Source organism: Capsicum annuum, chromosome 6 (assembly GCF_002878395.1).
Source record: "Capsicum annuum cultivar UCD-10X-F1 chromosome 6, UCD10Xv1.1, whole genome shotgun sequence".
Lineage (NCBI taxonomy): Eukaryota > Viridiplantae > Streptophyta > Magnoliopsida > Solanales > Solanaceae > Capsicum > Capsicum annuum.
In genome coordinates, this window is record NC_061116.1 from 1,616,221 (window position 1) to 1,634,785 (window position 18,565).

Here is an 18,565-nt window from a genome sequence, read left to right on the forward strand (position 1 = left end):
CAAATGAAAATCCTTACTCCGCCATTGAGTACGAGTACATAGGAGTTAACAACCTGTGACATCTCAAGTTTGAATTTGAATTCGCGCTACAACTCTTGGTGTGAGCCTACCTGTAAAACCTTATTGTGGAGAATTACCTATGCGAGATGTGATTACTCGAGGTGTGCATAAGTTGGCCTGTACAATGCTGACATCAAAAGGATAACATATACAGACAGTGTTGACTGCATTGTGTTAAGAAACTTCAATGGAATATAAGTCCGCGAGTAGTTGAGTCGTAGGAGTAACAACTTGTGACATCTCAAGTTTGAATTCGCGCTACGACTCTTGGTGTGAGCCTACCTCCAAAACCTTGCTGTGGAGAATTACCTTTGCGAGATGTGATTACTCGAGGTGTGCACAAGTTAGCTTGTGCAACACTGACATCAAAAGGATAATATATACAGACAGTGTTGACTTCATCAAGTAGTTGAGTCATAGGAGTAACAATCTGCGACGTCTCAAGTTTGAATTTGCGCTACGACTCTTGGTGTGAGCCTACCTCCAACATCTTGGTGTGCAGACTTACCAAAAGCGAGATGTGACTACTCGAGGTGTGCATAAGTTGGCCTGTTCAACGCTGATATCAAAAGGATAATATATACAGACGGTGTTGACTACATCGAGTTGTTAATAAACTTGAATGGAATAAATCCGCGAGTGGTTGAGTCGTAGGAGTAACAACCTGTGACATCTCAAGTTTGGATTCGCGCTACAACTCTTGGTGTGAGCCTACCTCTAAAACCTTGCTGTGCAGAATTACCTATGCGAGATGTGATTAGTCGAGGTGTGCAAAAGTTGGCCTGCATAACGCAGAAATCAAAAGGATAATATTGAACTAAATAGGAACTTGGCTTTAAGGTTTACTGTCATTTTGAATTAGGTGAATGCCAAGACTAGTAGGCAACTTCCCACTTTTGATGAGTTACCTAGGCTCTGTCTAGTGTGCTATGTTGCTCGAACTCTTCAGAAGTATTGGCGTTGGATCTTCCAAAAAGATACTACTTTAATTTTGGCACATTCGACACACACCTGTTGACAGTTTTGAAGAGTCTATGTTGCTTGGACTCTTCAAAAGTATAGGTGCACCTGTGTCGATTCATCCAAAAAGACTAATTTTGGAGGATTCAGCACGTACCTGATGACGTTTTGGAAGAGTATGTTGCTTGGACTCTTCAAAAGTATAGGTGCACCCGTGTCAGTTCATTCCAAAAGGCACTACTTTTGTAGGATTCGGCATGCACCTAATGACATTTTTGAAGAGTCTATGTTGCTCGTGCTCTTCAAAAGTATTGGTGCACCCGGAATCGGTTCATCCAAAAAGGCACTAATTTTAGATGATCCGGCACACAACTGATAACATTTTTGAAGAGTATATGTTGCTCGTACTCTTCAAAAGTATTGGTGCATCCATGTCGGTTCATTCCAAAAGACACTACTTTTGGAGGATCCGACACGTACTCGTTCACACTTCTGAAGAGTAGTATGTTGCTTGGATTTTCTAAAGTATTGGTGCACCTATATAGATTGGATCATAAAATAAAAGGCACTACTTTGAAGGATCTAGCATGCATCTGTTGACATTTTCGACGAGTCCGAGCAACATAGCTTGTACTACTCAAGTGATACATGAATTGCTCACCCCAAACTTGGCTATGTTTATTTACTCTGCATGGCTGCACCTAAACTATTGGTCGAGTCAAACTATATCATATAAGTTGGAACATGTTTTGTTTTGCAAAGACAACCTAATAATTTTGGATCAAATTATGTATATATGTACAAAAGAATTATAAAATTAGCATAAATAAAATATTTTAATCCCACTAGATTAAAGATCTCAAATTCCAGCGTTCAGAATTAATTTTCTTTTATTAGAAGCCATAAAACCCTATAATATAAATTCTACTGCACATGAAACCGAATAATTTTAATAAGTGAATTTCGAACACTAGATGACTAAACAAAAGAGAAGTCAAATGAGTCAACGTAATAAAAAAAAGTTAGCTTGGTACACTAAAGCTCTCGCTATGCGCAGGATCTAGAGAAGGGCCTCACTACTAGGGTATATTGTATGCAGCCTTACCTTGCATTTGTGTCAGAGAAAATGATAGCCCGATACACTAAAGCTCTCGCTATGAGCAGGGTCCGAAAAAGGATCCACCACGTATATTATACGTAGTCTTACCTTGCACTTCTATCAGAAAAAAGGGTAGTCTGATGCACTAAAGCTCCCGCTATGTGTAGGGTCCGGAGAAGGACTCCATCACAAGAATATATTGTACGCAGTTTTACTTTGCGTTTCTAATAGAGAGAAGGACAATCGGTGCCTAAAGTTCCTGCTATACACAGGATTTGAAAAAGGACCCACCACAAGGGTGTTTTGTATACCGTCTTACTTTATATTTCTGTCATACAGTATTTTCAAGACTTAAACCCGAGATCTCCTGCTCACACGATAATAACCGCAATTCATCTTGTTTTTCTTGTTTTGTTTTCATTCGATTTTGGAGTTTCAATTAATGATTAATTCAAATTCACGTACGTAACACCTATTATAAAAATAATTATTCAACATTTTTTTATATTCAGAACTCGAATATGAACTTCGATAACATGTAACGGGTCCCTAGCAAGTCCCTTTAGTCCACCACAAAAAGAAAAAGTTAGTGTTCACTTTTTTATTTTATTTTCTGCTCTCAATTATTCCAACAATAATGACTACACGAATTAAAGCAATTTATATTACTGTAAAGGCTGACCTCATATCATAATTAATTTGAAAGATTCTTACAGTATTTCTTTTTAAATAAATTTTTAATCAAAAAAGTGTTTGTATAAATTATTTTTATATATTTTTCTTATCCTTAATAAGAGATTTTAGATTTTAACCTCTTAGAGATAAGAAAAACTTTGTTGCGAGTATCGTTTTTAGAAATTGACTCTATAATGTACGAATTCAAATTTAATATGATCTTAATTTAATATGAATACCAAGCGAGAAAAAAAATAGAAAAATACAATAAAAAAAAAGTTACTTTCTCCGTTTTAAAAAGAATGACTTGGTTTGATTTAGCACAGAATGTAAGAAAAGAGTAAAATATCTAGTATTTCCTCGACTATGACCAAATTTAAAACGATACACTCCAACTTCAAGGGGGTCCTATTATCCCCTAATTAAAATTTAGCGTATTTTATCGATCTTTTTAGCTGACGTAAGGTTCATTTTTTATAATAAAGATGTCACATCAGTACAAAATGGTGACAAGAATATGTTAACTTTAGTTCAGGAAAATAATAGGACTTATGCAAAGTTGAAATGTGTCGTACCAATTGTAGCCACTGTTAAGAAGTTACTGAATGCTTATCTCGTAAAAAAACTTTTGAATTTTATAATTTTAAATTAAAATTGTATAAAATATATCAAAATAGGGTCCTATTACCCCTTAATTAAGATTTAGCATATTTGGTCAATATTTTTAGTTGACGTGACATCTTTTATCAATCTTTTTAGCCGATATAATATATTTATCGTAAGACTCATTTTATGTAATAAAGGTATCACATTTACACAAAATAGTAACAAAAATATGTTAAATTTAGTTCAGAAAAGTAGTAGAAATCATGTGAAGTTGAAATGTGTTATAGCACTTTGGCCACTGTTCAGAAGTTACTGAAAAATACTTATCTCGTAAGAAAACTTTTGAATATTATAATATTAAATTAATTATATAAAATATATTAAAATATATTTTAATTTTATAATTTAAATATATCACGTGAAAAATTAAAATTAATACTGTAAAAAGATAATCATATTCTTTTGAAAAAAGAAAGAGTAACAAAGGTCATATATTGGGACCCACTTTGAACTGTGTGAGTCTATGACAGAGACTGCATTTTTAGTTTAGTCCTTTGTTTTCCTCAGGTATTTATTACAATAGTTGACAAATAATCCACCATAAATGACAATCATGATCTCTATGACACGTTCATTAAAAAAATAAAAATAATTTAGAGAATAATCAGTTAATACTGTCAATAAAAAAACATAGTTGGATATACTAAAACTTCCGTTATGCTTATAATTAATTTTATCTTATATTTTTATCAGAAATTATTTTTAAGATTTAAATTTATGATCTCATATTACATGATAACAATTAATATTAAAGATAATATAGAAAAAAAAATCGTCTTTTCTTGGATAGATCAAATGTAATAAGTAAAAATAAAAATTCAATTAGAAAAAATAGTGACAAATAAAAATAAATGAAGAAAGTATTTGAGGATAGATCTAAAATAATCCCTTAAGTATATATTGAATAAAATTTTAATCATTTAAATCTTAAAAAAAATAATAACTTTTAGGGTCGGTTAAATAATAACAATTTATGTTTGTTAGATTAGATGAAAATAGTGAAAATATTATTATAAATATCAAAAAAACCTTATCAATTTTGTAAACATGTAAGACATAAAGATATTTAGAATAGAAAAAATAACAATAACAACAATATAATTAGTGTAATGTAAGTTCGATAATATGAGTTCGCTAATTTCTTTCTCTTTTCATTTATTTATTTCGTCCAATCTAACATATAAAGTTCGATAAATATTTAATAGAAATCAAATAACTATTGATAAACTTAAAATATCAAAATTGTTCAAAACATACCTAATAAATTATTTTTAATCTACCCTCATATATTAAGGTGTCATTTTTTTTTTTTCTCATTAATAAAGTCATAAATGTCCAAAAATAAAAATAATCAATTAGTCAAAAGACATGAGAAATAAATCTTAGATGTAATGCTATTTACTACTTTGACTAATAGCTACTTGCACTGTTCTATATATTCTCTCTCTAATCTAATAAGTACCATTAAAAAAAAATTAGATTGGTGCATTAAAGTTTTTGTTATAAATATAATTTTAAAACAAATTCAAAATTATAAAAATTTATTATACTCATTCTTACTCACGTTTTTATAAGAGATTGCTTTCACGACTTTAACTTGTGACATTTTTTTTTTAATTACAAACAACAATTTTACTGTTTATTTTAAGCTCCTTTTCAAAATAAACACTCATAAGAGAGTGGGTTGATGTACTAAAACTTTCGTTTTAAGTAAGGTTTGAGAAAAATTTAAAATCAGAAGGATTTATTGTACGCATTCTTAATCCATGTTTCTGCAAGAGGTTACTTCTATTATTTGAAATCGTGATTTTCTCATCACAAATAATAAGTTTATCGATTACTCAATGCTACCCTTTAAAATAAACATATCATAAGAAAATTAGTTTGGTGTACTAAAACTTTCGTTATGTACATGACTCTGAAAATATTTGAAACTCCAAAGATTTATTATAAGCATACTCACTGCACGTTTTTAGAAGAGACTATTTTCTTCACTTGAATTTGTAACTTTCTGATCCCAAACGACAGCTTTATCAAGCTCCTGCTATGCGAAGAATCTGAAGAAGGAGCTTTGGAGAAGGACCCACCACAAAAGTTATGGACAAGGGCCCACCACAAGGGTGTATTATATGCAGTCTTACCTTATATTTCTACGGAAGACAATTTTCAAGAATTAAATTCGTAACGTAATAACAACTTTACCATAACTTGAAGCTCTCATTCAAAATAAACAATCATACATAAAAGGACAATTCAGTGCACTAAAACTTCTGATATGCGCAAAATTCAGAGGACTTCAAAAATTTTGAAGAAGAGCCTCACCACAACGACATACCTTATATTTCTCAAAGTATATTTTCAAAATTTGAATCTATACACTTCTGATGACATGACAACTAATTTTATCGATTACTCGAATACTACCTTCAAAATAAACAACCATACATAGTGGAGTAAATATTAAAGATTGATACTTTGCATACTTTTGGACTTTGTGATGTTGATTTTTCTCTAGCTGAGCAAAAAAGTCTCCTCTTTCACACCCCCCAAAACCTTTTTTCCCTCATCACCCCTACCCCCAACCCCCAACCCCGCCACCCCACGCCACCCCACCCCACTCCACCCCCACTCCCTTATGAAGATTGAAAGAATCTAGGGTTCAACAACACACCATATTAAGTGTAAAGATCCACTCTTTATTGTCATTTTTGCATTTTATGTTAATTTTTCCCATCTTGGATATGTTTTGTTTTGTGTTAATTTCATTCTAATTAGTGTAAAGATCCAATGTTTATTGCATTTGCTGCTGTTTTTATGCTGATTTTCCCATTTGGGGTTGTTTTATTTTCTGTTAAATTTCAGCTCTTGATGTCCTTAGCTGGTAGTTTGAGCATACTTTCTTTGTTGAGTTTGGCTTAATTTCAAGAACCCCTTCTTGTTTTTGGGTGTATATGTGTGTGTAGTTTTTCTTGTGTTTTTGTGTGTGGTTTTTCTTGTGTTTTGGGGGGCAACTCTTTTGGTTTTAGGAGTTAAACTTGCTGCCCTTTGGATGGTTCTTGAAAAGGAACAGTTCAAGAAGGTTCAATTGGTTGAAATGAATTTCTAGATTCGCGAATTTATCGACATCAAGTTGATAAAAAGAACCAAATTCTTGTTCAATTTTCTTGAGGGGGTGGTTTTTGTTTGTTTTTGTGTGGTTTGAGTTGAGCTTAAATGAAGCATTGAGTATTCGTATAGTCGATCTCAACTTGTATGAGACTGTGGCGTAGTAATAGTAGGAAGTGATAGCAAATTTATTGACATCAAGTTGATAAAAAGAACCAAATTCTTGTTCAATTTTCTTGAGGGGGTGGTTTTTGTTTGTTTTGTGTGGTTTGAGTTGAGCTTAAATGAATCATTTGAGTGTTTGTATAGTCGATCTCAACTTGTATGAGACTGAGGCGTAGTAATAGTAGGAAGTGAAGTTTTGGTATTTTGGGGGCTGAGAGAGGTGAAATGGAGGAAATAGAAGAAGCGAATAATGCTGCCGTTGAGAATTGTCATAGAGTGATGAGTCTTTTATCGTCTGGAACACACGATCGGAATCAGTATATGAATTTAGTTAGAGAAACTGGAGAAGCAGTAAACAAGTTCAAGAAAGTTGTCACTCTTTTGAATTCAACTTTAGGTCATGCAAGAGTGAGGAAATCGAACAAATTCAAGACCCCTTTACCTCATAACATCCTTGTAGAAAACCCGAATTGCAAAATCGATGATCAGGCGAAAGCTCTTAGGTCACGTCCTATCGATGAAAATCGAGTCCTAGAGATGGGGGGTACTAATGTGAAATGCAATCTTACTTTAGGAAGACCTTCTTTGGAATTAAGTTCAAATAGTAGAAATCCCCTTAATTTTGGCCAACAAACGCATTTGCCGAGCTACAACTATCTTCAACAGCAGCAGCAGCAACAACGGCTGTTTCTACTTCAGCAGCAGCAATTGAAACAGCCGGCGGAGATGATGTACAGGCGGAGCAGTAGTGGCGTTAGTCTAAATTTTGATAGCTCGACATGTACTCCGACCATGTCCTCGACTAGGTCTTTTATCTCCTCATTGAGTGTGGACGGTAGCGTTGCTAATGGTAGTAACTTTCATTTAGTTGGGGCTTCACAATCTTTGGATCAGAGCTCGTTCCAACACAAGAGAAGGTGCTCGGAAAGGGGAGACGAAGGAAGCGTGAAATGTGGAAGCAGTGGGAAATGCCACTGTTCAAAGAAGAGGTTTGTATTTTATCTTGCTTTATACGTTCTCTATTTTTGTCGTGTAATGTCTTGTATGTGATTAATAAACTTCGGAATTGTCTTCATATAGGAAACACAGAGTGAAAAGATCAATCAAAGTACCTGCTGTAAGTAACAAGCTAGCTGATATTCCTTCCGACGAGTATTCTTGGAGAAAGTATGGACAAAAGCCGATCAAAGGTTCTCCGCATCCTAGGTATTATTCATGCTTCCTTCCGTAAGCTGCAGCTCAATTACCGTGCGCTTACAAATCGGAACTTTATGATCATCATTTTAAACACATTCTAATCATGTGCCTATTGATCATACAATTGGAGAGTGAGGATCACTTGTCATGTTTGATGTCTGTATTCAATTGCGGATGCAGAGTATGAAGTACGGATTCACGGGAACCGAGTAGCTTTTACCCATACCCTGTATATGTATTAAGAAATCCACTGAATATCTATAGATATTTGACTGTGAACCTAGTTATAATCGTATCTTATCTTAAGATTAGTGTAGGAACCGATAAACTTCAAATCATGAATCTGCATCTGTCCGTATTATTGCTGTTTGCAAAAGTTATCGGTAAAAGAAGATAAGTTATTAGGAGCTCCAGTCTAACATGAACGCTTATCTTCTTCACATGACTACCGTCCTTTTCGTTTGGCATTTAGACATACTTCATATTTGGGTGGTGAAGTGAGCAGCTCGATTAATGTACTGGCTTGGAGGCTGCATAACGATTAACTTAACGATCTCTCTTCTTATTTTTTCCAATTAGAAAAGAACAATTTTTGTGCTTGACTTGTCGATTCTTCCAAACATTTAACTGATACTCAATAGTTTGCACATATCGATATGATGTTATATTAGTCTTTGCTTTTACTTCCGGGATCTGTGGTGTGATAGTGGCTCTATCAAGTCTCTTTTATTGATCACAACAACCAATACTCGCTTCGATTCAGAGCAATTTTAATGCATATTCGCGTAGACTAACGTCTTTCTTGACGTATTCAGGGGATACTATAAATGTAGCAGCATGAGAGGCTGCCCTGCCCGGAAACATGTTGAGAGATGCTTGGAAGACCCTTCAATGCTTATCGTGACTTACGAAGGTGAACATAATCATCCCAGAATGCCATCACAATCAGCTAATACCTGAAAACTATTGGGAAAAATTTAAGAAAGCTGATCACAATCCTCGACAGGTTTTGTGTACTTTGTTATCGATTGGCTTTGTTGTTACTGTACATATGGTATTTCGAATGATAAAACATCCATTCCGAGTCGAACAACTATGCGATGGGATTCAAGATTTTCCTGATTGTAAGAATATTTCTTCATCAAGTAAGAATCCTTTTTGTAATTTAGCCATTGTGGTAACTTTAGTTTTGTGATAGAATGTAAGATGCATGCTTTGAGATTGTATAGTTAGATTTGTCACAATGTCAAGGAAATTTATATTCCTTTTGAAGTTGCTCGGACTCCTCAAAAATGTTGTCGGAAATTCCTTTCTAAGTTGCTCGGACTCTCCAAAAATGTTGCCGCACCCGTGTCGGATCCTTCAAAAATACACTATTTTTGAAGGATCCGACACGCACCCGATGACAATTTTGAAGAGTTCGAGCAACTTATATTCCTTTAATCTATCCTCCATCCTTATACTCCCCCCTCCCCCTCATCCCGACCTGCAGGTCTAGGGACTTAATTACAGGTTTACGTGAATTCAGTAATTTTTGCCCAGACACACGGTACATGGTAGGAAATATACTAAATGTTTACAAATATTTGACCGTAAATACGGTTAGTATGATACTACAAAGTTGAGGTTGATGTTGGAACTCATAAAAGGTTCACATGAGCAAGGAAATTATGGTCTTTGCTCTTGCATGCTTATCCTTAGCCGGGGATCTATCGGAAACAGTCTCTCTACTTCTGACCTTGTTGTCGAGGAAGTCTTGGAGACCTTACGCCCGTGACATTGGAGTTGACGATCCCAGTCTTTTCTGTTTGCGCGGGCGTTCTTCCTCTTGATCGAGAAAAGCAAATGTGAAGAATAAAGAGGACACCTTGTGACATTTTATTCCATTCTTACTAACAAATCAACAATGGATACACAAACAAGAAGGATTGTAAGGTAGAGTATCATGTGAAATAGCATCATATTCCCCAAACAAGAACCATTCTTGTAGTGGAATATTATAAGCATATGGCAATTGAAAAAAAGAATAATATGTTATGTTAGTGCCCAAAGAATTGTTCACTTTTTGTCACTATGTGATTAGATGTGATTTACTTTCCTTGTTTTGTGATTTTATAAGAAAGGGAACAACTAGAAAATGATACTCCCTCCGTTTAAAAAAGAATGACCTGTTTTGATTTGACACAAAGTTTAAGAAAATAAATAAACTTTTGAATCTTGTGGTCTTAAATTAAAGTAGTGTCAAATGTACCAAAATACCCTTTCATCTTGTGGTCATAAACATGTCATGTGGAAAGTTGTACCAAAATACCCTTTCATCTTGTGGTCATAAACATGTCACGTGGAAAGTTGAAATTAAAATATTGTCAAAAAAGAAAAGGGGTCATTTTTTTTGAAACGGACTAAAAAAAAAAGTAGGTCATTTTTTTTTTAAACGGAACGGAGAGAGTATTTATTGTCTTTATGTCCAATTCTAAGTTAATCTTGAAAAGGTAGTAGTAGTAGTAGGTAACTCTATGACTATGACATTCATTAACTTTTTGTTATGGAATCATTGGATGTAACTATGAGACAAACTCATTCACTAGGTGGGTTCTTCCCCCTCTGTTCTAGTCTCAGTGGATAGAGTTATTTGGTACCTGTTGCTGGTGGGAGGTGGTTGGTGGCTGGTATCCCGTTGATTTAATCGAGGTGCGCACAAGATGGTCTGGACATCACGTTTCTTTGAAAGCTTGCTAACGTAGAATGGTCTGGACATCACGTTTCTTTGAAAGCTTGCTAACGTAGAAGCCTGGCAATCCTTCACCTCGACTCGCCCTACATTAAAAGGCATCACATACACACCCTTAGGGGTCGTTTGGTAGAGTGTATAAGAACAATGCAAAATATGATGTGTTAGTAATGCTTGTGTTAGCTATGCGTGTAGTTTTCTTATGCAGTATTTGGTTTGAAGTATTAAAAATAATATGGATTAAATACTTTTTAAGATTTTTTTTTTTTTTTACAAAAATATCCTTCATATATATGTTGGAAAGGATGTGAATTTTTTTTTTAGCGATAATAGTGTCTTTAATCATGTTAATGCATGTATTAGATCCATTGCATTGCTAATACCATAGATTTTGAGGTATTAGTAATACACACCTCAATACACAATAGAGTGTATAACTAATGCAAGTATTAGTTATACATAGGGTGTAAAAGTATACCAAACAAAGTATTAGTAATACATATTAAATTAATGCATGCATTAGTTTTTCAATGCACTCTACCAAACGACCGTAGAGACTTGTCATAAATCAAGTCCAGGACACAAGTTGTCGCAATTTGGTTCAATAGACCTAGGGCTTGTCATAAATCAAGTCCATGACACAAGTTGTCACAATTTGGTTCAATGTACCTAGGGCTGGGCATAAAATACCGAAAATCGAATTATTGAACCGAACTAAAAAATTTGGTAATTGATATTCGGTAATTTGGTATTTAGTATGGTATTTGGGAGCAAAATTTTAATATTTTGGTATTCGGGATTGGGTTTGGTATAAGATATTAATACCGTTTGGCATTCGGTATTTACCGAATATTCTATATATGTGTGTGTGTGTGTGAGTTTGTGTGTGTGTGTGTCTAACCAACCCAATAGACAATAGTATTAGTCATCCCAAAGAATCTCTTGGACGTTGGTAATCTATTCGTAAAAAGCAACAAAAAGAATACTAAATAGGGTTTCTATTAAATATACTCTTTGAAATGTAAATGTACATTTACACATTTCCAACTTTAATATGGTATTATCAAATACCATACCGAACCGAAGTTTAATTTACCAATTACCGAATTACCGAACCGATGTTTATAAGTATGGTATATGGTATCTACGTTTAAATACCAATTATCAAATTACCAAATCCAAACTTTGAAAATGTCGAACCGAATACCGAACGCCCACTCCTAAATAAACCTCACAAATTTCCTTTTTCTTTTGTGAGGCTTTACTATCATCAAGCCCAAAAGTAAATTGCGTGAAATTAAATCAATCAAACAATAATATTTTAATACATATGAAATTATTTGGCTTAATTAATTTGTCCATTTAAAATTGTCTAGGAGGAATTGCAAGACAAGCAAGGTTCGAAAATTTTTTGCAAAAAAGGATTTTATTTCTTTTGGTATTTTAGAAAGGGTCGATTAGTAGAGGAAGGTATATGTACTTGAATAACTATAAGTTGACGTGTGTACTATGCAAATCACCATAAAAGTCCGTTCGCAAATTTATAGTAGTCCGAGAGCTATAATTATCATACTTTAAATTTAAACTCATGACATTCCATACCATCAAGGCTTATCGTCTAGCTAGCATGGGTGTCAATGAGAGTCGATCAATTCTCGTTACCTTCTTTCTTCCGGAACCCTCCGCCCTACCACAAATGTAGGAAATTTTGAATTTTCTTTTTTAAAACTATTTTTTTTTCATGTATGGTTGGACATACTGTTTTGAAAAACGTTTTTCTTGGAAAATAAGTTTCTTAAATATAAGAAAAATAACTTTTCTAGTAGGGAAAATAAGTTCCATAATTGCCCCGCTCTTGCCTGCCCGGCTCGCGGGAGCAGCTCGAGCAGTCCGTCTACAGCTGTCAGGTTCGAGATTGGGACCCTGTGCCCAACCCTTAATGCCAATGTCCAATTTCCTAGATTTTATTTAAATGTTATTGGGATTAATATTTTCTTACTTACCTAACAAATCCTAGAAAATAAATAAGAAAAGCAAGAAACTCAACGCCACTAATCTTGAACAACTTGAAGCCGGGCTTTCTTACCTTGCGCGATTTTTTTTTTACCTCCAAGACAAAAATATCGAATTCCTTGATCATAGAACCAGCTAGGACTGAAACAACTATCGAATTAATAACAATCATTCGATTGATTGCTCTTACTCTTCGTAGCCATTTGACCATGAAAACTAAATTTTTTTGGAATTGGAGTTGAAATTGGAGTTGGAGTTGTGTTTGGCCATGTCTTATTTGAATTTTTTTTTTTGACTTTTGAAAAAACTTTTTTAAATATGATTTTATGCCCTAACTTTTACAAACTATCAAAATCACCCAACTAAAATTTACCTACTAATGGAAAAAGAACACAATTAGCCACTATTATAAAAATAATTACATATACATGACCATATTTACTGAATTTCAATTATGACATATATAATATTTACATTAATAGCCGTTTTTAAAAATTTTAAATATAAATGTTATATTGACAGATCACTGCTTCCTGATTTTTAGGTAATAAATATTATCTTTCAAACAAATTTATTTTTTTTAGAAATTTCTTTAATTTATTTCCTTCATTTTTTGTTCCTAAAAAATAGGAAATGATGATTTGTTATTAAATTTTAGGGTGCCGCTAATTTATTTCTTTAATTTTCTTATACATGAAAGATTTTACTATGTGTGACTAAATTATTTCTATTTAAAACATGCTTTGCATATTTATGGTATATTATATCATATACCATAAATATATAATTATGCTTAGTATGTTTCTTTATACTTTGTATTTTTATATATGTGTGTATATGGTATATACATGGTATAAACTTCATATATAACATACTTTATATATTTATATTATAAATATGCTTAGTATGTTTCTTAATATTTTGTATATTTATATATGTGTATATGGTATATACATGGTATAGACTTTATATATAGCATATTTTGTATATTTCTATTATAAATATAATACTTTATATATTTATGGGTATAAATATAAATTAGCAGTAAAATAATGTCTTAAATAAGGGAGAAAATTATAAATAAGGGATAAAAATAATGATGAGAGAGAAAAAGAGATATATATTAATTAGGATAACATTAAGTTTGAAATTATAATTATCTTATTCTTTAAAACTGCTATATACGTAATATTGAAAAAATAATGTTATAAGGAGAGTTTTATGTAAAAATTTAAAAGATTGGAGTTATATGTAATAATAATAAAAGTTGAAATTGGAGTTGAAAAATTGTGAAAACAACAAAAATCTGTTTTCCCTTTACAGAAAAATTTTTCGAAATTATTTTCTAAATTTTTATGTCCAAACACCACAATTTTCAACTTTACAAAAATTTTCCGGAAAAAAAAGAAAAATTCCATGTGCTTCCTTCACATACATAAGAGATCACTCCTTTCGGACAAACATTCTTCCTTCAAAACATGTACACACCTAACGGAACAGAGTAAAGCATCCACTACCTCCGAACTATGGACAAATTTGTTATGATACACTCCAATTTCACAGGGTCCTATTACCCTCGAACTATGGCCAAATTTGCTACACTCCAATTTCACAGGGTCCTATTACCACCCCGAACTATGACCAAATTTGCTACGATATACTCCAACTTCACGGGATCCTATTACCCCCTCCCCCCTCCCGCGAACTAAATTTCAGCGTATTTTTGTCATCCCTTTTAGCTGACGTGACACTTTTTGTCAACCGTTTTAACTGATGTGGGCTTCATTTTATGTAATAAAGATGTCACGTCAGCATAAAAGGGTGATAAAAATATGCTAAAATTGAGTTCAGGGGGTAATAGGATCCTGTGAAGTTGGAGGGTGTCGTAACAACTTTGACCATAATTCGGGAGGGTACTGGATGCTTATCTCAAAAGAAAATAACAAAAATTAAGAGCACATACTTGTTGTAGTTGAGGGGAATGAAGCCTGGTCCGAAATCATTCGATATATATATATATATATATATATATATATATGTAAAATTCTCTACCTTCTATAGTATTTTTCATTCATGTTGCCTTCTAATGAAAGATCTCGAACCAGACAACATTCACCTCAACAATATTACATATGTTTCTCTCTTTCTGTGTTGTTGTTTGTGAGAAATAGAAAGGATAGAGAGAGTATTGTGCATTACTCTTCTTAGGGTTCTCTAATTATATGCCCTAAGTATGAGAATAAATTCTTATATTCCTCTTCTAATGTGCTTTTCACACCTAAGATTGACTATACAAGTGAGGCTTGCTCGAATAGTCAAGCAGCTTCATCATTAATCGGTAGGTTGAGGAGTCGAGCTATGTTGGAGGATAAGTGACAACAGACGACTTAAGCAACATGCACGAATCAAACTAATGATAGACCGCCTAAAGTTACTTGAGCTGAAATCGGTTTAATGTTGGTCATAGCTCAATTAGTCAAAATCTAACCTTTTTGAAAAAAAATTACTTTTTCATTAATGGCCCAACAAAACTTTTTTTTTCTTTATTATGACTACTATATATAACGCTAACATAATATTTTAGTTAAAGTATTTTATTAAAATTTTTCATGAATCAATTTAGGGATATACCAACAAAATATTTAGATGTGTTTTAAATTGAATAGATCAAAATAGACTGAATCGAATAAATTAAAAGAGCAAATCAATAATGAGTCCAAATTTAAATTGGCTAGACATGTTATATGATTATGCTTTGAGAATCTCTAATGTAAAGTTTATTAATTAGATTATTATAAAATTCCACTTTAAAGGTTGACATGCTTAAAAGTAAATGATAAGGGAGTTTATTCCCCAAGCAAAGGATGTCTTTTGCTTTCCACTTTAGTAAAGGATGGATGGTAGTATCACACACGTTAGAGTTTGTGAGTCAAATTTTATTGATTTGATTCTGAAAAGTTAGTGGTGTGATTTATGTTTGTAATTTTTTATGGGGTCTGTGGTGATAGCGTATGAATTCGTATGTTTTTGGGCCTAGGATTTATTTGTACGTGCGTATTATATAAGTGTAATTAGTGAGTTGTTTTTTGATGTTCAGAAAATCCGTCATTGAGACTACGTCTCCAACCTTGTACTCCTTTCTATAGTGAATTTCCTCTGCCTCCGCCCGTGATTTTTGTTAGAGTGGGTAAAAGTCCCATATTGGTTGGGGAATGGACTGGTGGTTTGCTTATATGGACTTGGTAATCCTCTCCTCTTGAGCTAGCTTTTGAGGTTGAGTTAGGCCTAAGGTCCATTCTTGACATGGTATCAGAGTCAGGTTCATTCCCGTTTTGGGCTCCCGATCCACGCGCTAGTGCCAGTTGGGCCTGGGCATGAGGGGGGTGTTAGAGTGGGTAAAAGTCCCATATTGGTTGGGGAATGGACTGGTGGTTTGCTTATATGAACTTGGGCAATCCTCTCCTCTTGAACTAGCTTTTGAGGTTGAGTTAGGCCTAAAGTTCATTCTTGACATGGTATCAGAGTCAGGTTCATCCCCGTTTTGGGTTCCCGATCCACGCGTCAGTGCCAGTTTGACCTGGGCGGGGGGAGGGGGGTGTTAGAGTGGGTAAAAGTTCCATATTGGTTGGGGAATAGACTGGTGGTTTGCTTATATGGATTTGGATAATCCTTACCTCTTGAGGTTGAGTTAGACCCAAGGTCCATTCTTGATAGTTCTTTCCACAAGGATTTCCACGTAAATTTGTGTGTTCTTCATGTTTTTCATTTGCTTGTGGTTTGCTTAATACTATCCGATTTGTTTCGTCTGCCCCCGTCAATTTTTATTTGTCATTTTATATTTTTTGAAAGTCTAAAAAATTTTGATCAATATTTTAAGATATCTATATTTGTAATCATATTGATATAAGGATTGTAACTTATAGCATTTCTTGCACAATTTTCAAATATCTAAATTTGAAATTTAAAATATTCGATTAATCTAATTTAAGTTTAGTTTTAAAGTTTAGTTAAATTGACATTCATAAAGCAAAATGTGATATGTAAAAATCAAGGAAAGAAGTATTATTTGATGAACAACAATAACGTATCAGTGTAATTTCATAAGTAAAGTTTGAAGATAATAAAATATATGAAGATTATATAAAGATGTTATTTTCGATAAATTCTCGATTTGAAAAAGTATTATTTTTTCATAAACAAATTTGAAAAATACAACTTCTCTTGATGCCAAGCTTAAATGTCAAGCTTTTTGCTGGTCCACAAATATAAGAACCAACCATGGATAATTTAAATATTATTGTCTTATTAGTTTGACCATATTGAATATTTTAAATTATTTTATCAATTGTTTACCCCATTTTCTGTTTGTCTGAGATAGATGACTATTTGTACTATTTAAAAACAAAAATGTCCTTCAACCGATACAAACAAATATTCAACAGAAAAATTATTTTATTGGGATTATATCGCATTCGACTATCTACTAATCTTCTACCATAATCTTTAACATATCATTTAGATCGATTTTAATATATATATATTTTAATTATATTGTCATGAAAAAAGAATTATAACTTATAGTATTTTTCATATAATTTTTGAATATCTAAGTTTTAATTTTTAAATATTAAAATGAAAATTAAAATATTGAAACTAATTTAATGCAATATAATTTTACATTATTTATTATTGCAAACCTCAGAATTCAGTTTTCTTTTTGTTTCAACTTTTTCATGCTAGTTTTCGATGATTGATAGGTATCGTTTGATAATGTATCGTATCATACTATATTATGTTGTATTGTATTGTTTTGACTAATAATAATTATTACAATAGTTTGATAGATTATATTACTTTTCATTGTTAGTTAATGTTATACATCAACAATAATATAAACCTAATTAAAGAAAAGTAAAATTAGGGTAAATGATAATAAAAAAAAAGATAACGATATGATGTGATCACACCAACTCGGTATTTACGTAAAATTGAACTTATCATCGTTATGTAATGATGGATTCAACAATATGATATTATAAAATTTTAAATAACAATCAAAATAAATATTGTGTACTATATAATACAAAACAATATGTAACAATCATCAATACAAGGTGTATTAGATTTCAAATTTGGTGTTTTTTTTTACATGAGTTTCGTGTGTTTAGAGAGTTCAATGTATTATTAGTAGTATAGGGATGTATTGATGACTAATTTCATTTCTAGTTTTATTTGAGCCGTGGAATCAGCCACCGATGCTTGCATCAGGGTAGGTTGATTACATCTCATCCCTTAGAATAACGGTTCTTCTCCGAACTGTGCATGGACACACGAGGCTTAGTGCACCGAGTTGTCCTTTTATTGAACCTTGCAAAAATATTCATGCTTCTTGCATCTCTTTTGTGTTGGGCAATAGTTAAATACTTAAATTCCAAATGCCATAGGATTTTATTGCTAGTTTCCAACTGTATTTTTGCTTGTCTACTAACTTCACAAGGGATAAGGCTGCATACACAACTCACTTACATTGGTTATAATGTCAAGGCAACAACATAGATGTACAACACCACAATAGAAGTGCTTCACCAATTTTATAGACCACAAGGTGGGTTTTATATTATTGGGAAAAACTTAAATATGTCATTGAACTATCAGAAATGAATTTCTTATTTATGCCATCAGTTAAAAGTTTGACTCATTCATGTCATCGCCGTTACAAAATCAGTTCATCCATGATATTACTTTTTAATGGTGGATTTTCAAAAACAGCTTTGCCATGTGGCTTTTTATTAAAGGTTCATGTCATTAATTAAAATAAGAGAAAATGTTTAAATATGCCATTGAACTATCAGAAATGACTCATTTATGTCATCAGTTAAAGTTTGGCTCATTCT

The 18,565-nt window shown here is 32.8% G+C and overlaps 1 protein-coding gene across 1 annotated transcript; it reads left to right on the forward strand.

The window, feature by feature from the left end:
• The first annotated feature begins 6,147 nt into the window (after positions 1 to 6,147).
• Positions 6,148 to 9,199, forward strand: LOC107873731 (probable WRKY transcription factor 21). The gene is made up of 3 exons (XM_016720679.2): positions 6,148 to 7,719; positions 7,811 to 7,936; positions 8,743 to 9,199. Exons 1-3 carry the CDS (start codon positions 6,956 to 6,958, stop codon positions 8,885 to 8,887), a joined length of 1,035 nt encoding a protein of 344 aa, XP_016576165.2. The 5' UTR covers positions 6,148 to 6,955; the 3' UTR covers positions 8,888 to 9,199.
• The last annotated feature ends 9,366 nt before the right edge of the window (positions 9,200 to 18,565 follow it).

Excerpts from the sequence above, each read along its gene's own strand:
- LOC107873731 (XM_016720679.2), top strand. The coding sequence starts at position 6,956 with ATGGAGGAAATAGAAGAAGCGAATAATGCTGCCGTTGAGAATTGTCAT. Across the intron at positions 7,720-7,810 it reads TGCCACTGTTCAAAGAAGAG|GAAACACAGAGTGAAAAGAT; the intron begins GTTTGTATTTTA and ends GTCTTCATATAG. Across the intron at positions 7,937-8,742 it reads AAAGGTTCTCCGCATCCTAG|GGGATACTATAAATGTAGCA; the intron begins GTATTATTCATG and ends TGACGTATTCAG.